Source organism: Eretmochelys imbricata, chromosome 16 (genome assembly GCF_965152235.1).
Source record: "Eretmochelys imbricata isolate rEreImb1 chromosome 16, rEreImb1.hap1, whole genome shotgun sequence".
Taxonomy (NCBI): Eukaryota; Metazoa; Chordata; order Testudines; family Cheloniidae; genus Eretmochelys; species Eretmochelys imbricata.
This window is the reverse complement of record NC_135587.1, coordinates 1,034,522-1,050,761: the sequence shown is the minus strand read 5'-3', so window position 1 is coordinate 1,050,761 and position 16,240 is coordinate 1,034,522. Positions and strand designations below refer to the sequence as shown.

General features: G+C 56.0%; 1 protein-coding gene across 1 annotated transcript; it reads left to right on the top strand.

Annotated features, from left to right (window-relative positions):
• The first annotated feature begins 1,539 nt into the window (after nucleotides 1–1,539).
• On the top strand, nucleotides 1,540–10,155 carry LOC144276249 (C-type lectin domain family 2 member E-like). The gene is made up of 6 exons (XM_077836214.1): nucleotides 1,540–1,773; nucleotides 3,539–3,701; nucleotides 4,273–4,368; nucleotides 6,925–7,115; nucleotides 8,051–8,154; nucleotides 9,800–10,155. The coding sequence occupies exons 1-6, from the start codon at nucleotides 1,540–1,542 to the stop codon at nucleotides 9,951–9,953; spliced, it is 942 nt and encodes a 313-aa protein (XP_077692340.1). The 3' UTR covers nucleotides 9,954–10,155.
• The last annotated feature ends 6,085 nt before the right edge of the window (nucleotides 10,156–16,240 follow it).

The window sequence follows — 16,240 nt, the reverse complement described above, 5'->3', positions numbered from 1 at the left end:
GAATGGATCTGAGCTGGGCAAGAGGGAGAAGAGAAGCATGTGGCGGTAACTGAGATGTGATGTGATCAAAGCTTGGATGGGAATTTTAGCTGTGTGGATGGAGAGGAAAGGCTGTATCTTAGAGATGTTATGCAGGAAAACTCCACAAGACTTAAGCACAGCCCTGGATGTGAGGACCTAGAGCAGAGGTGGGCAAAGAACGGCCCGCGGGCCACATCCAGCCTGCGGGACTGTCCTGCCCGGCCCCTGAGCTCCCAGCAGGGGAGGCTAGCCCCCGGTCCCTCCCCTGCTGTCCCCCCGCCCCTGCGGCCTCACCTCACTGTGCCGCTGGTGCTCTGGCCCGCTGCTGCTACCGGGCGGTGGGGCTGCGAGCTCCTGCTGCTCTGAGCAGCGTGGTAAGCGGGTGGGGGGTGGGTTGGATAAGGGGCAGTCAGGGGACAGGGGGCAGTTGGATGGGGTGGAGGTTCTTGGGGGGGGCGGTCAGAGGATGGGGAACGGGGGGGTTGGATAGGTGTGGGATTCCTGGGGGGGAGGCTGTCAGGGAGCAGGGGTGTGGACAGGGGTTGGGGCACTCAGGGACAGGGGTTGGTTAGGGGATGGGGTCCCAGAGGGGGCGGTTAGGGATGGGGGTCAGTCAGGGGGCGGGAAGTGGGAGGAGGTGGATAGGGGGTGGGGGCCAGGCTACTTGGGGAGTCACAGCCTTCCCTACCCAGCCCCCCATGCCGTTTTGCAACCCCGATGTGGCCCTTGGGCCAAAAAGTTTGCCCACCCCTGACCTAGAGAGAGGTGTAGTGGAAGATGACAGGTTATGGGCCTGAGTGACAGGCAGGATGCTGGCGTTGTCCACAGCGATGGAGAAAGGGGGTAATAGAGAGGGCTTGGACAGGAGGGGAGAGACAGAGAGCTCTGCTTTAGCCATGTTGGGCTTGAGCTGACAGCTAGGTAGGCACAAGGAGATGTCCCAGAGACAGGCTGAGGTGTTCATTTGGCCAGCAGGAGATGGGGCTGGTGCAGAGAGGCAAATGGGTGAGTTGTTAGCATCCAGAGGGGAGTTGAATTTGTGTTTACAGAGGAGACAACCCAGAGAGGAGGGGCAGAGGGAGAAGAGAACAGAAGAGGGAGGCTGGCCATAAACCATGTCACATTTACTGGTGGTTTTTTTTTTTTTTCAAGACCTCCCCCCTCCTTGTAACACACTGTTACACCGAAACAAACCATTGAGGACCCTCCCCGCCCTATGTGTTTATATACTATTTGGTCAGCCCCAGGGGACCAAGGACAGAGCCTGTGGAAGGGCCCCGGAGAGCTGGCAGGAGGGGGAAGCAGCGATCAGAGGGGTCGGGGGAGCAGGGGAGGGCAGAGGGAGGACAAGGTTTCAGGAGGAGGGCGGGCAGGGCGGGCAGGCCAGGGAGGGCGAGGACTGAGCCCCGATCGGAGCTTTGCCCGGGGCCGGGCGGGACGCCGCTCGGGCACCCGGCCAGCCCGGGAGAGAGGGGGAAGGTTTGTGGGGAGCGGAGTGGCCGGGAGTCCAGGGGTTAAATGGAGCCGGGGCTGAGGGCGGGGATCAGCCGCTGGTGTGACACCCAGGCACTGACGTTTCCGCTGTTCAGACCCATGTGGAAACGAAGCTGGTGCGGGGTCACAGGGAAGCCGGTTGCTCTTCGGCCGCTCTGTGGCTGCGAACTCACCCGGTGCGATCCGGCTGCGAGCCCGCCTAGCTGGTGGGACCTCAGCTCCTTCCCCCGGCTGCAGTGCCGGGTGCTGTTCCCGCGGGTGAGACGCTCCGGGTCCCAGGGGTCCCTGCCCAGGCCGCTGGTGGGTGGGTGGGTGCTGCTGGCTGCTCGGCGGTGGCTCGCTCGCTGCGCGGTGGGATTTGCAGGCCGGTTCCAGCCACAGCCGGGCTGGGGCGAGGGGGGACTGCGGGTCCGAATGAGGGGGGGGCTCGGGGGCTCGGGCGGGAGCCCGGAGGGGGAGGGGCTGGGGTGGGGCTGGGGACCGAATGGGCAGGGGGAGGGCTCGGGACCGGAGGGCTGGGGCTCGGGGCTGGGGCCCGAATGTGGGGTGGGGCTCAGGTGGGGGGAAGGGCAGCGCGGCGGCGGGGCCCGGTTCGTGGCCGAAGGGCGTGGATTCTGGGCAAAAGGGGGGTGATTCGGGGGGCGGGCCCCGGGCCGAAGGGCGGGGGGGGTTCACATGTGTCACCAGTCAAGGGATGAACAAAATACCTGAAAGGAGGATAGGTGCCTCAGTTTGCATAGATACAGTTTTGGAGGTGGGAGTCAACACCTTGGGATGGTGAATGAGAGATGTCAGGTTGGGAGAGGAGAGTACGGGAAGGGCCTTGAAAGCGAAGACAAGCAGTTTGTGTCGGATGCAATAGAGAAGGGGGAGCCGGCTTAAATGGAGGCGGGACTGAGGGCGGGGACTAGCCCTTGTTGTGATGAAACTTGGGAACCGAAGGCTCAGCTGTTCTCTTAGGTCGGCTCTGATTGGCTGCAAACTTAGCGGGTAACGGGGTCGAGCCTGGCTGGTGGGACCTCAGCTCCTTCCCCCGGCTTCGGCGCCGGGTGCTCTTCCCGCGGAGTGAGACGCTCCCGGTCCCTGGGCCGGTGGGTGCTGCTGGCTGCTCGGTGGTGGCTCGCTCACCGCACGGCGGGGTTTGCGGGCTGGTTCCAGCCACAGCCGGGCTGGGGCGAGGGGGGACCGCGGGCCCGAATGGGGAGGGGGCGGGCCGGGGACCCGGAGGGGGAGGGGCTGGGGACCGAATGGGGCGGGGCCGGAGGCCCAGAGGGGGAAGGGACCGAATGGGGAGGGCTCGGGGCCAGAGCCCAAATGGGGAGCGGGGCTCAGGGCTGGGGACCGGAGGGGGAGGGGCCGGGGACTGGAGGGGGAGGGGCTGGGGCTCCGAATGGGGGGCAGGGCTCGGGCGGTGCCTGGGGACCGCATGGGGGGGGCAGCGCGGTGGCTGGTCCTTGGCCGAAGGGCGGGGATTCTGTGCCAAAGGGGGGCGATTTGGGGGGCGGGCCCCGGGCCGATGGGCGGGGGGGTCGGGAGAGCCCCCCCCCAGAAGGGAAAGGAGGGGCTGGGCAGAGGAGAGCAGGACACTGGTTCAAGTCCTGTCCTTCAAGGAGGGGGCTGGGCCAGGGACAGGGCTGTTTTGAGCCCCATCCCCACCCCTTCTGATATCCGACTCACACTTACTTCCAGGAGGATTGTGTGTGTGAGGAGGGTCTTCTCCCCCACCCCCCAGCTGAGTGCCTGTCACGGGTGAGCGGGGCCTGTAGCAGATCAGGTCTCTGAGGCCCTGGGGGCGGAAGGGCCGATGAGAGTTAAGGGGTTTTAATCATCATGGCACCGCCTCTGGCAGGGGGTTGGGCTGCTGGGCAGGGAACGAGAAACCACAAATCGCCTCCCCCACCCCTGACCTGTCCTGCTTGGTCCGTCTGGGTTTCAGATCGGCTGGAGAGCCTGGAGCAGGGACGGGGAGCCAGGGCCAGGACCTGCGCCTCGGCTTTGCTGCTGCCAAATCGGACTCACTCAGACCGAGAGGAGCCGACCCCAGCCCAGCACCTGTTGCAGCGTCTGTGGCCTGAGTGTCGCTGAGAGAGAGGATGGGGCCAGCAGCTGGGTTGCTGAGAGTGAAGAGCCGCTGCAGGAGTTGTGTGTTAATGGCAATGGACACCTGGAGACTGGAGGGAACCCAGGTAATGGGGAATCTCTGCCTGGGAGCAGGCTGGAGAGAGACACTGAGACTGCCCGGGGTGCTGGAAGGGGGCATGGCCCTCCCACTTTTTGTCACTGGCCCTGCCCCTCCCCGTTCTCTTCCCCCTGAGGTCCCCCCCACCCCACCTCTGGCTGGGTGCTGGAGTCCAGGCAGTTGCAGGGAGCTGTGGATGACCCTCCACTTGCCTGGGGTGGGGGGCCAAGAGCAGCCCCTGGTCCGTATCCCTCCCCACAGGCTTCCGGCCCAGAGCAGGGGGAGGGTCTGTAGTTCCCCACAGCTGCGGCTCTTACCATGGCCCGGCTGCTGCTCTGAGGCCCTGCTACCCAGCCAGAGCCGGATCTTGGTAACAGCCCCAGGGTAGCTCTAGGGAGACATGGACCCTCCATCTGCCCTTGGTGGGGGGGTCTGCCTGACCCTCCGGGCTCCTCTCCCAGAGCGTCTGAGGGAAGGAGCAATCGACAGAACGGTGCATGTTCCAGGGAAGCTCCAGCCCTGGTGCTGTCAGTGAGACGTGTCCTCCCAGCCCTGCCTGACGGGTCTGTCTGTTTCAGACCCTCCTTGGAACTGCCAGAAAAGTCCAACCTGTGGAGTTGTGGTTGCACTGATAGTTGTATCGTCTCCTTTGATCGCTGCCATCATTGCTCTGGCAGCTGAGTTCCCAGCTCCCGCCCCGCTCCCTTCCCCTCCATCTACGATCTCCGTGCATCCCATTCCCCCGTGACCTACCACGGTCCCTCTCTCCTCCCGGCCTGTCTGGCTTCTGCCCCTGGGACAGAGGATTCCTGGGGGATGTTCCTCCCCGACCTTCCTCCTGCTCCCTCCCAGACCCCGGCACCTGGGCACTCTCTGTGTGGGGACGATCTGACTGACATTAGCCCCCCAGCCCATCTCTGAGCACTTTGGACCCAAGTCACATTTGCCACACGCCGTGAAGCAGTCCCTGTCCAGGGTATCCAGTGGGACAGGATGCAGTGCAACCCTGAGCCCTTTGCCTTCCCTGTGTTGCTCTGAGGTTACCAGCCTGGCCTTCCTGGATCTTCAGGTCACGCCTGTGGCCGGGCGGCAGGTGATGCAATATTATTGAAAGGATCCGGAGAACTCAGCCTAGACCCCTCCACCAGCGCAGTGTGGAAACCCCCCAATCGCTGAGCGTGGCCATGAAGGCTCCCGTAGCACCATTCGCTCCCCCCGGCTGCACAGACGGCGTGTGCTCGTGCAGAGGGCGTCTGTTTGCGGTGAACATGAACCCTGCTGTATCCCCCCGTCGTCTGGGGCAGGGGGTGCTGGAGGCTGTCGGGGGTGGGATTTCTCTACTGCCCTGGGATCTGATCACTGGGCCCCAGGAGGGTTTAGCAGCTGGCAGAGGGGATTGAATCCAGCTCTGTCTGCATTAGGAATCCTCTGTGCCGATGTCATGAGATCCGTGCAGTTGAATTGGTGCAAACCGCTAAAGCAGATGCACTGCACTGGTGCACAAAGGAGCTTGCCTTGGTGCAGTTCGCTGCAGGAAGTTACCAGAGCGAGCCGCACTGCTCCAGCGCATCTCCAGGAGGTGTTCGCCCTGATGTCACTGCGTCACTGTGATTATACCGGTGCAGATTGCTCTGATACAGATGGGCCCCGAATCCCAGCTCCCTGCTGTAATGGCAGGCTATTGCAATGGGCAGCATTGACTCTCACTGTGTAAGGTGGGAATCTGTGAGCTTAGGGTTGGTTACACACCTGCAGGTGCAGGGAGCTCTGCAGAACATGTGGCTTCTGACCTGGAGATGGATGGTGGAGACAGCCTGTGCCATCAACTGTTAGTCACTGACTTCTCTGCTCAGTTCAGTAGGGGAGGGATGTGGGCTGCCGTGCACTGGACAGTTAAATCTACAGGGTCAGACATGCCTTGTGCGTGAGGTGAACACATGCTCGTTTTCTGATCACCGCTGCCACGTTTCCTAACTCTTCCCGACTCAGAGTGTCTGTTCCTCGCTGAGCGCCAGCCACATGAGAAGGCTTGAAAACCAGCTACCGAGTTACTGTGGTGCAAAGAAAAGTGATGTGCTCAAAAATGTCTGGAGGGGTTTGAGTCCGACTCCTCTCAACTAGACAGGCCTTTCAAATCCTCTTTGGTGTCACTTATGGGTGACCCCCCTGCTGCTCTTTCATGGCTCTGAAAGGGTTACACTGCCGTGAGGGTTTCCAGAAAGTGCCTTTCTTGCTGCTGTGTTTGGGGAAAGAAAAGTCTGCAGGTAGGAGGTGAATAAATTTACATCATTCCTGGCCCACAGTGCAACAGGTCACTTCCTGTGGCTGTGGTTTCTGGCACCCCCTTGTGGCTTTCATGTCCCGGAGTGAAAGTTCCCACGTTCTTCTCAGTTGTTCACCTGCTGTTTGTTGCGAGGTTGAAGGTCCAGCTGTTGATCTTGTGCCTGGGGTGAAATGCTCTGAGCTGTGTCAGTCCCTCCCAGGCTGGGAGTGTCCCTGGAATCCTTCTTGCCAGGCAAATTTACTGTGACAAACGCCTCCCTCCCCCTGCGTCTGATTGCCCTGGACCAGCCCCAGCTGGGGATCCCAGTAGACTTGGCAAGCCGGTCAATTGACTGCCTGTTTGGCCGCAATCAAATGCTCCAGCGAGAGCCCTGGGGGTAGGAGGCAGCCTGCCTTTCGGATTGCGCCTTGGAGCCTTACTGGTGTTTTTCAGAACTTGGTTTCAGTGTTTTGCCTTTTTTTTCTGAGTTAAAATAACTCAATGAAGTACAGGAGTACTTGTGGCACCTTAGAGACTAACCAATTTATTTGAGCATAAGCTTTCGTGAGCTAGAGCTCACTTCATCGGATGCATACCGTGGAATATGCATCCAATGAAGTGAGCTGTAGCTCACGAAAGCTCATGCTCAAATAAATTGGTTAGTCTCTAAGGTGCCACAAGTACTCCTTTTCTTTTGGCGAATACAGACTAACACGGCTGTTACTCTGAAACCTGTCAATGAAGTACATTTTTTAAAAAAAATTAGGTAGATCCGTATCTATCTAAAGCTAAACCTACTGGAGACAATGACGTCTTGCTCTTTTTAGTTACTGTTCTGATAAATTTAGTATTTTAAAATATCTGACCACTATCTGACACATTTGACTGGTCAATTGACCAATTTTTGTACCAGTCAAATGCCCAATTCTAGGTGCAACTCTTACCCTCCGTGTGACTGTCTAATTCTCAGTGCTGGCATCTAAGCTTTCATCAGCTGATCTGTGCCCCCCTGCTGGACCCTCGTGCCCAGACAGCTGGGTCGGATACCGAGGGAAATGCTACTATTTCTCCGAGAGGGAAGGGAGCTGGACCGACAGCCAGAGCCGCTGCTCTGCCCCGGGTGCCTCCCTGGCTGGGATCGACAGTGAGCAGGAAATGGTGAGAGACTCTCGAATTGCCAGACACTGGCCTTGGCTCAGCGGCGGCTGCTGCAGTAGGACCTGGGCTCTGCCCCTGCGGGGTGAGGAGCAGCTCTGCCCCCTCCCGTGCTGGGAGGCCGGGGTGAATGAACTTCCAGGATCTGAATCCCAGCCCTGGCTGGGCCCAGGGCCCTACTGTCAGTGTGTGATCATAGGGATTGCCCATTCTCCGCTCCCCCCTCCCAAAATAGGGTGACAGCTTCTGCCTAGGGCAGTGCTGGCTCAGGCATCTCCTGGCCTGCTGGCTGCTGGAGTGGGACCGAGAACCCAGCCAGTGCTCCTGTTGTGGGGATGGGAAAGAAGCAGCCAGCTGAGGAGGCGGGGGAGGAGGGGATCCTCTTATATTGACCCCTCCCACTTCAGCTTGACTCGCTCCCTCCTCCTGCCTTGCTGTGGTGAGCGGGGGCTGATCTGTGAGAAGAGACTCTCTGCAGAGAGCTCAGACCCAGCAGCTGCCCCCAGCCCAGGGGGACTTGGGGTGCGGGTGACTGGGAGCACCGGGGTGGGGCTGCTCTGTGCAGGGGGAGGGTTAATACTGCCTGGGTGATCTTGTACTTTGCAAAAGGGAGGGGAAACACCCCCCCCCGCCGAAAATAAACTGAGCACCCTTCAATATGGGGGGAGGGATAGCTCAGTGGTTTGAGCACTGGCCTGCTAAACTCAGGGTTGTGAGTTCAATTCTTGAGGGGGCCATTTAGGGATATGGGGCAAACATCTGTTGGATGATCTAATTGGGGATAGGGGTGGGACTAGAAGATCTCCTGAGGTCCCTTCCAACCCTGATACTTTATGAATATGCGACTGGGATTCTCTGCAGCACAGAGCCCTAGGGGGTGGGGGTGGGGAAGCACTGGAGCTGGGGCCGATACCTGCTGTCCCTCAGCTTTCTTTAAGGCATTCCTGCTGCGCCATAAGGATTTTCATGACCACTGGATCGGCCTCCAGAGGGAGCAGGGTCAGCCCTGGAAATGGACCAACGACAGCAAATTCAACCACCTGTGAGTCTCTCTCACCCCTTTGTACTAATTCCCTGGGCTTGGGGATTCTGGTGTCTGAGCTGTTTGAGCTCAGGTAGATCCACCATTCAGTGCTAGTGAAACAACCAGACACGACCCTGGTCCGTTCGCGTCCTGCGTGTATCGGAGACCAATGGGAGCCGGCATGTCCCTGAACTCTCGGCTCCTCCCCGCAGCACGGAGCTGGGCCGGAGACAGAGCCCGCCATAGCCAGAGATGCCCTCGCAGCGCGCTGGGATTTCAGCTGGGACACTCGCTGTTCTCCCCCAGCCCTCTTCAGCAAGGTCCCTGGGGTGTCTGACCTCCCCTGCGGAAAGGAGGCAGCAGGGAGCTCAGGTTAACAGTGGCTGCTAGAGAGGGCAGCATGTCGAGCAGTGCATGGCAGGTGCAGGTCCCGCTGGGGATTTCAGCCGGCAGGTTTGAGTGACTTGGCTGGTGAGGCCTCTGAATCCGCAGCAAGGCACCGATGTTAAAGGAGCCTGCGGTTCACAGGTGCTGGACGCCTGGGGCTCCCACTGGAACGGGGTACAGTAGTGATGGCTCCCCAGCCAACACCCCGCGATGGGTTTCAGTGGGCTCCAAGTGTGATCACAAAACCTTGAGCCCGGAGCAGGGTTTGAACCCCGGAATTCAGCACTAGAAGCATGAGCCTCTGCCATAGGAGCGAAAGAATCCACTTCTTTAACTGAAACCCCCCCCCAATTGATAAAGCTCTTATGCAGGCCAGCCATTAGAGGGGGATGGAGACCCCTCACTTCCCTGGTCTGGGTTACTTCAGTACTTTGAAAACTCAGGCTGTTATGGCGCTGGGTCAGGGCTCCCCAATGGACAGTCCCCATTCTGCTGTATTGGACCCAACCTTTGGATCCCACCTGCTTCCAGCCTCACTGGGTCTGAATAGCCTCCAGACCCTGTCCCGAGTTTGGGCCTCTATGTCCCTCTCCTGGGGTACAGACTCCCTGTCTGGTTCCCTCCTTAGGAGGTGGGACCCTGCAGATCAGCTGCTGTAGGACCCAAAACCAGGTCTGAACCCTCCCAAACCTCCCGAGAGGCATGTTGTCCCTAGAGCTCCACCCTCCACTCCAGATGAACTCTGGGAGGGTCACGGGAGGATTACAAACAAGGCACACATGCTTTCACAAAGGAACTTCTTCAACACTCTTTTCCCCCATCCCCAATGGAAAGCTCAAGAGTTATAGATCAATGGAAAAGGAAACCCCTGAATGCAATTTCCTCTTTCAGTGTCATCTTGGTTCTGCTCCGTGTGTTTCAAGGAAGTGAGATCCCTCCTGCCCCCCGCTTTTCCTGCTTGGTCGTCTGGTTCTGGTGATGGTCTGCCCCTCTTGTTAGAGGGCCGGTCCCTTTTGACAATCAGTCTAACAAATTCTCTCCATCCTGCTGGGGACTGTCCATTCTCCAGCACCCCTGTGGGCTGCTCAGCCTAGAGGGTCAGGAACAGTCAGCGGTTCTGCAAAGCCCCCGCTGTCCTGAGCTCTGCTCCTGAGGGGCTGGGAGAGTAGCTGCTCCGCACTCAGGCCTGCACTGTGGAGAACGGCTCCCCTGGCTGGGACTGGTGTGAAATGCCCGGCCTCTGCCTGACTGCAGCTCCCTGGCTTCTGTGTTGCAGGTTTCAGATAAGAGGAGGAGGTGACTGCGCGTATCTGAACGACGAGAAAGGGGTCAGCAGCTCACGGTGCTACATGGAAAGACGGTGGATCTGTAGCAAACCTGAGGTGTATGTGATGGGAAAAGAGACTGCACTGGAAGGGGGCTCGAAATGAGATTCCTAGAAGTGACACTGATCCAACTCACACCTACTTGAACGAGCCAAGTCCCCATTCGTCAGCCTGGCCAGGATCTCAAAATCAGGCAGCGGGGCCCTCAAGCATTAAGTGTGTCTCGTTTAAACTGTGGATTCTTCGTATGTGCCTTCTGCTCTTGAACCTTTAAACTCAGGGTCACATTGTCAAGCTTTTCTCTGCAGCTGAGAGGGAGTGATCTCATGAGAAGGAGTCTCAGCCACACGCCGGGGAAATGAGAGAAGGGAAGGCCTTGTTCGTTTAGACTCCAGAACAGCATTTCTCAAATGCAGCCACCAGCTGATTGTTTTGCAGCCACAAGAGCCTCCAAAGTGCCCCAAGAATCGCTGAGATGTTAAGTATTAAAGGTGTCTTCTAAATGCCATAAATCCTAATGCGCGCTCCCTTTTAAATAGTACCATGCCAGAAGAGCTGAGCTACATCGGTGTGTACATCGGTGTGTACATCGGACTTTCTTTGAAGTCGCAAAGTGTATTCTTTGGCTAAGAACATAAGAAGGGCCAGACTGGGTCAGAGCAAAGGTCCATCCAGCCCAGTATCCTGTCTGCCGACAGCGGCCAACGCCAGGTGCCCCAGAGGGAGTGAACCTAACAAGCAATGATCAAGTGATCTCTCTCCTGCCATCCATCTTCACCCTCTGACAAACAGAGGCTAGGGACACCATTCCTTACCCATCCTGGCTAATGGCCATTCATGGACTTAACTTCCATGAGTTTATCCAGTTCTCTTTTAAACCCTGTTATAGTCCTAGCCTTCACAACCTCCTCAGGCAAGGAGTTCCACAGGTTGGCTGTGCGCTGTGTAAAGAAGAACTTCCTTTTATTTGTTTTAAACCTGGTGCCCATTAATTTCATTTGGTGGCCCCTAGTTCTTGTGTTATGGGAACAAGTAAATAGCTTTTCCTTAGTCACTTTCTCCGCACCACTCATGATTTTATAGACCTCTAATCACTGTTTGCATCTCATGTTACTGTAGCTCTGTAAGTGGCTATGGGCCATCTCACTGTGTGATGTTTGGGTAGGTTGTGATTGTTCATGGGGGGGGAGGTGAAAGTTAAAAATGTGACTGGGTATCAGAAAGTATTTCAAATAATCTAGTGCCAGAAAATGACCTTGAATGTGACAGCAGGTGGCTCCTCTGGGACCTTCTGCTAAGAAAAGCAAAACAGAGAAAGAAAAAGGAACACTTCAGCACCGGGGAGAAAGGCAGTTTCCTGTGTTTCTGAAGCTATCCGATTCCGTTTCTGAGCAAGTTGCAGGGTGAGAGAGAAATTCATCAAATTGAAACGTATGTCGTGCTACGTCCCTACAGCACTCGTGCAAGGGAAGTTGAACCAAATTACCATGGTGAGCTTCAGAGGCGCAAGCTGTTAAATGATGCAAAAACCAAGCTGAAAAGACAACAGCAATGGCTCAGATTTTGTTGTTGCTATTATCATTATTATTACTGGGGTAGGTTGATTGGGTTTTTTTGTCTGTGAAAGAAATTTTGGACATATTGGCAGATACATTCTTTCATTATTAGTCATTATTCTTTCTATTATGTAAAGCATTTTTAAATTTAGTTGAGAATTGTTGTACAGCCCTCCACCTTTGACCAAAAAAGCAAAAGAACAACAAAAAAGACAAGACTGCGCAAAGCACTGGTTTGTTCTGTGTTTAGGTCCAGTAAAGATAGGACACAACTGTACCTTATATTTATTATTGAGTCTGCAAAAAATCCCTATGTAAATATGCACATGTAATTTATTTGTTTGTTTTTCCTAGAGTTAGTTAAGTATTGTCAGAGCCGCATGCTGAGGCTGCCAAAAATTTGTGAGAACCCCGGCTCTAGAAAGTGTGAGGATTTGGTTTTCTATGTAACCATTACTTTCCAGTATTTATTTATTCACTCTCGCTTGCATCTCTGTTCTTTGATGATAAACTCGTTCCTGTTTTCTGTATATCTAAATGCTGGGTTCTCAATAGAGTGGTTGGCCTGAATTGAATCTTACAAGCTGCTGTGGACCGCGCCTGAGGGAATAGAGTCACAGTTCTGTGTGTGCTCTGGGGAACGGGCTGAGCACTCCCGAGGGACGCTCAGAGGCTTTGGGGGTGTCGATCGCTAACCTGTACACAGAGAGCGCGGCCTGCAGGGGGCTGGAAGGTCAGGCCTGCGCTGCCAGGGGTGGTGGTTTGAGAGAGCTGACCCATGGCAGGCCTGGACAAGGCTCCCCCAAAGGTGCCTCGTTTGCCTGCTATGAATCGCTCAAACGGGCACACGTCCCCGGCTCATTCCACCCCTGCACCCCCCAGGTACAACTCGCACAAGGCATTCTGCCAGGGGCGAGGAGAACTCATGAGCTTCTGCCCTTCTGTCCCATTCCTGCTGCTTGCCCGGAGCTAGGCTGCCTGAGATGGGTTTTCAGTGTTTGCTACTTTCAGGGGGTTTAGCGTGTGAGTGGATGCGGGAGGGGAAAAGAGAGTCGGAAAGTTGTATCCCAAGGGTTTAGGGAAGCATCAACCTCCACCGTCCCATGAAAGCCGTGGCAAATCAAGTATGTGAGGCGGTGCAGGGCGGTAGTTCACACTCCACCGCGTATGTCAGCCTGCAATGCAAGGAGGGGGGTGCACCAGACGTCTCTCTTCTCCTTGCTCGCCTGGACCCAACCCCAGTGATGATAGGGGGGATTTCTGGTTGGCTGTACCGAGCCTGCTACCCAGCAGTGTCTTGAGCCCACTCCCGGTGAAAATTCTCACCCTTCGTCTCACAAATAGGGTGCAGGCCGTATCAGGCCATACTGCAGTTGGCATTAGCTCCACTCACCCCAGGGCCCTGGGCAGCAGACGGTTCAGATTCTCAGTTGGTTTTAAGAGCCATGGCAGGAGAGGGGAGGTAGGAGCCCCTTAAAACTATATTGGGCACAGACAGGCTCCTGAGAAGTTTGATTTGTCCCATGGCCCCGTCCCCACTCTGCCCCTTCCCGCAAGGCCTCACCCTCGCGCCCCCTCTTCCTGCGCCCAGGGAGTCAGCATCCACAGCAGGGCAGGTGTGTAAGACTAAGTGACGCGTGTGTGTGTGACAGAGAGAGAGAGAGAGAGAGGGGTTAGATAATTTCTGTATCGATAAACGCAAGAGTTCAAAATGAGTCAGGCCTCAAAACCGTGAGACCCACTTAAAAATCATGAGACTTAAAATACTAAATGCAGAGTTTTTTATCTGCTGGTTTGTGAGCCTTAGATGCTTCTGTTACACAACTAAGCTACAAAGTTTCAAAAGGTATGTATGTTCACCTGCTTTAGCCTTGTAAATAAATCTTATTTCCTTTTTAATAAATTGTCATATAATAAGACTGGCTACATGCGCTGTCTTTGGTGTGACATCTAAGGTGCAGTTCACCTGGGGTGCCTGGACCTGTGGGACTGGGAGTAACCTGAATACTGTTGTGATTCTGAGTGTGAGAGACCATCTGTCTCTCAAAGGCAGGCTCACCTGGGTTGCGAGACAGATCGGAGTACCCAAGGGGACTGCATGGCTAGGCTGTTAGGATGCCGGAGGAGATTACCCTGCATGTTTGGTTGGTGAAATCTAGGTCTAGAATTCTCAGCCAGTTTGGATTTGTGCCCTGGTTCCCAGCAGTCTGCCCTGAGGTTGGCGCGCACTCTCTCAAGACACTGCAGACAGCGCTATTGCACGGCCTTGGCTTCAGTTCCCTCCTTGCAGGAGAGAGGAGCTGAGCCTCCCCAGAGATGGAGTTTGGGGGAAAGATGTATGTGACCCAGGGACCCCTTGGTGCCAAGTGGCAGGCAGCACAGAAGGTTTTCCAGGAATCCGCTGGGTCTGATCTTTACATTAGTAGTTTTAAACCTTTCCAGATGACTGTACCTCTTTCAGGAGCAGTGTAAACAAGTCACAATCTGAAATTTTAGTTTGCACTGACTTCGCTAGTGCTTTTTATGTAGCCTGTTTTAAAACTAGGTAAATATCTGGATGAGTTGATGTATCCCCTGGAAGGTCTCTGCATATCACCAGGAGTACATGTACCCTGATTGAGATGCCTGATAGTCACAGTGGTCTACATAACAGTTCACAAAAGCGGGTATGCCAGCTCTGTGTCAAGGGCCAGTAGCCCAATGGTCACCATAATGGGAGCAAGACCTCTGTACGGATACTATGTAAGGAGCTGTGTCTCTAGACGGACAATGATGCCCTTAAGGTCTTGGAGTTAAGGCAGGTCACGGGAGGTGATGTACCTCAGATGCTCCTTTCAGACAGGAGACAACTGAAGTTACCTCCCTGTCTGGCCCTCTGTGTATTGTGTGCCTGATGTTGGATGTCTCTTTGCGCACTGAGCCAGATGCAAAATTAGATTGCAAAATCCACAAAAAAGGGAAATCTACAGGAAGAAACTTACAGCAGGGGGCTGTGTGTGTGTCCATCTGTGGTGTTTAAGCATAAAGACAAAGGATCGGTCTGATCTCTCTTGGTGTGCAGAGACATACTGGATCCGTCCCCTCGGAGACAAACTGACAGTACGCATGTCTCAAGAAAGAAGGGTCCGAGGCTGCCTGGCTGTGAAGTGCTGCAAGGATTTTGGGTGAGCTGTACTTGGTTAGACAGGAGAATACCTTGTTAGTTCGGTCTAGGCTCTAGAACACATGTTATGACTTTGTTATATGTAACCATTTGTTTCCAACACTTCCACTTGACGCTTGGCTTTGTTGAACTGAGGTGTGATTTCACTGTGAGCCTATGGCAGCGCTGTGTGTTAAGTGGAGCAGTGATCTGAGCTGGACCTGGTAAGCTGGGGCCGAGGATGTTACTGTTCCTTTGGAAACAGTGAATCTGTGAATCCTGCCAGTGCCCAGGGGACCAGGGACTGGATGCTCCAGACAGATGCTCAGAGGGCTTGAGGGCAGAGTGGGCCTATTGCTACCCTGCAGTGACGGCAGGCCCAGCAGCGAGTGCGTGTGGCCACTGGAGTTGGAGCTGACCCCTGGCAGGCACAGACAAGGCTCCCTCAGGCAAAGGGCAGGTGTTGGCGAGGTGCCTCCCAGCCCTGGGTACCCTGGGAAGCATTGCAGGGTATTAACTTACTGCAGGTCTGGGGCAGTTAAAAATTACGCCCCAAGGCCCCAGCCCAGTGAGAAGGACCGAGGAGAGGAACTGTGACTGCGCGGGGCACCTGAGTCCCAGCCCCGCCCAGAGTTCTGCTCTGCGTAAAGCCCCAGTCCCGCCCCGTGAGTAGGGCTTTACCAAATTCATGACCATGAAAAATGCATCACAGCCTGTGAAATCTTGTCTCCCCTGTGAAATCTGGCTCACGGGGGGGGGAATATGTCCCAGTACTGCCCCCCTCACGTCTACGCTGCCTTCAGAGCTGGGCGGCCAGAGAGCAGCAGCTGCTGTACTGGTGCCCAGCTCTGAAGGCAGCGCTGCTGCCAGCAACAGTGCAGAAGTGAGGGTGGCATGGTGGGTGGGGGAAGGGCCGATCTTACGGGTGGGTGACGTGGGCAACTGCCCTGAGCGCGGTGGTCAGGAGGGAACCCCGCCACCCGCCAGCTCCAGGCCCTTTTAACCTCTGAGTGCTGGACTCTGGAACGGGGGAGGGGCAGGGCTGGCAGCGTCCCGGGCAGGGGCTCCTACCGTGTGCCAGGCTCTAGATGCAAGTTCGGGCTGGGCTGGGGAGGAACAGGACCTCATCCCCTGCATGGGCTGCTCCCAGGGCCAGATGAGAGCCACCGCCAGGAACCTCCCCCAGCAGCAGAAAGCTCCGTGGCTGCCGGCTGGGAGCCCAACTCTGAAGGTCGCACCACTGCCAGGAGCAGTGCCGATGTAAGGGGAGCAATACCGTGACACCCCTCCCCCAATAGCCTTGAGACCCCGCCCCTTGACCCTCTTCTGGGATGGGATCCACACAGTTACAACAGGGTGACATTTCAGATTGAAATAGCTAAAACTGTGAAATTTAAAAGACTTTAAAAAAATCTCATGACCATGAAATTTACCAAACTGGATGGGTGAATTTGGTAGGGCCCTACCCAGGAGACTGAACAGGGGGGTACTTCACATTACAGATACACAAATGTGGATCCTCAGTTGCACTGTTTCTATCACGGCAGCTTCTTTTTGGCAGATCCATTTGAGCTCCACGGCACACGTCTCAGACAGAACCTGGCTGCCTTTTATCCACCCGCAGCTGTTCCCATCAGCAGAGCCTGAGAAGCTGCAGAGTGAGAGAGAGTCCGTGTCACTGTGGGTCCCTGTAA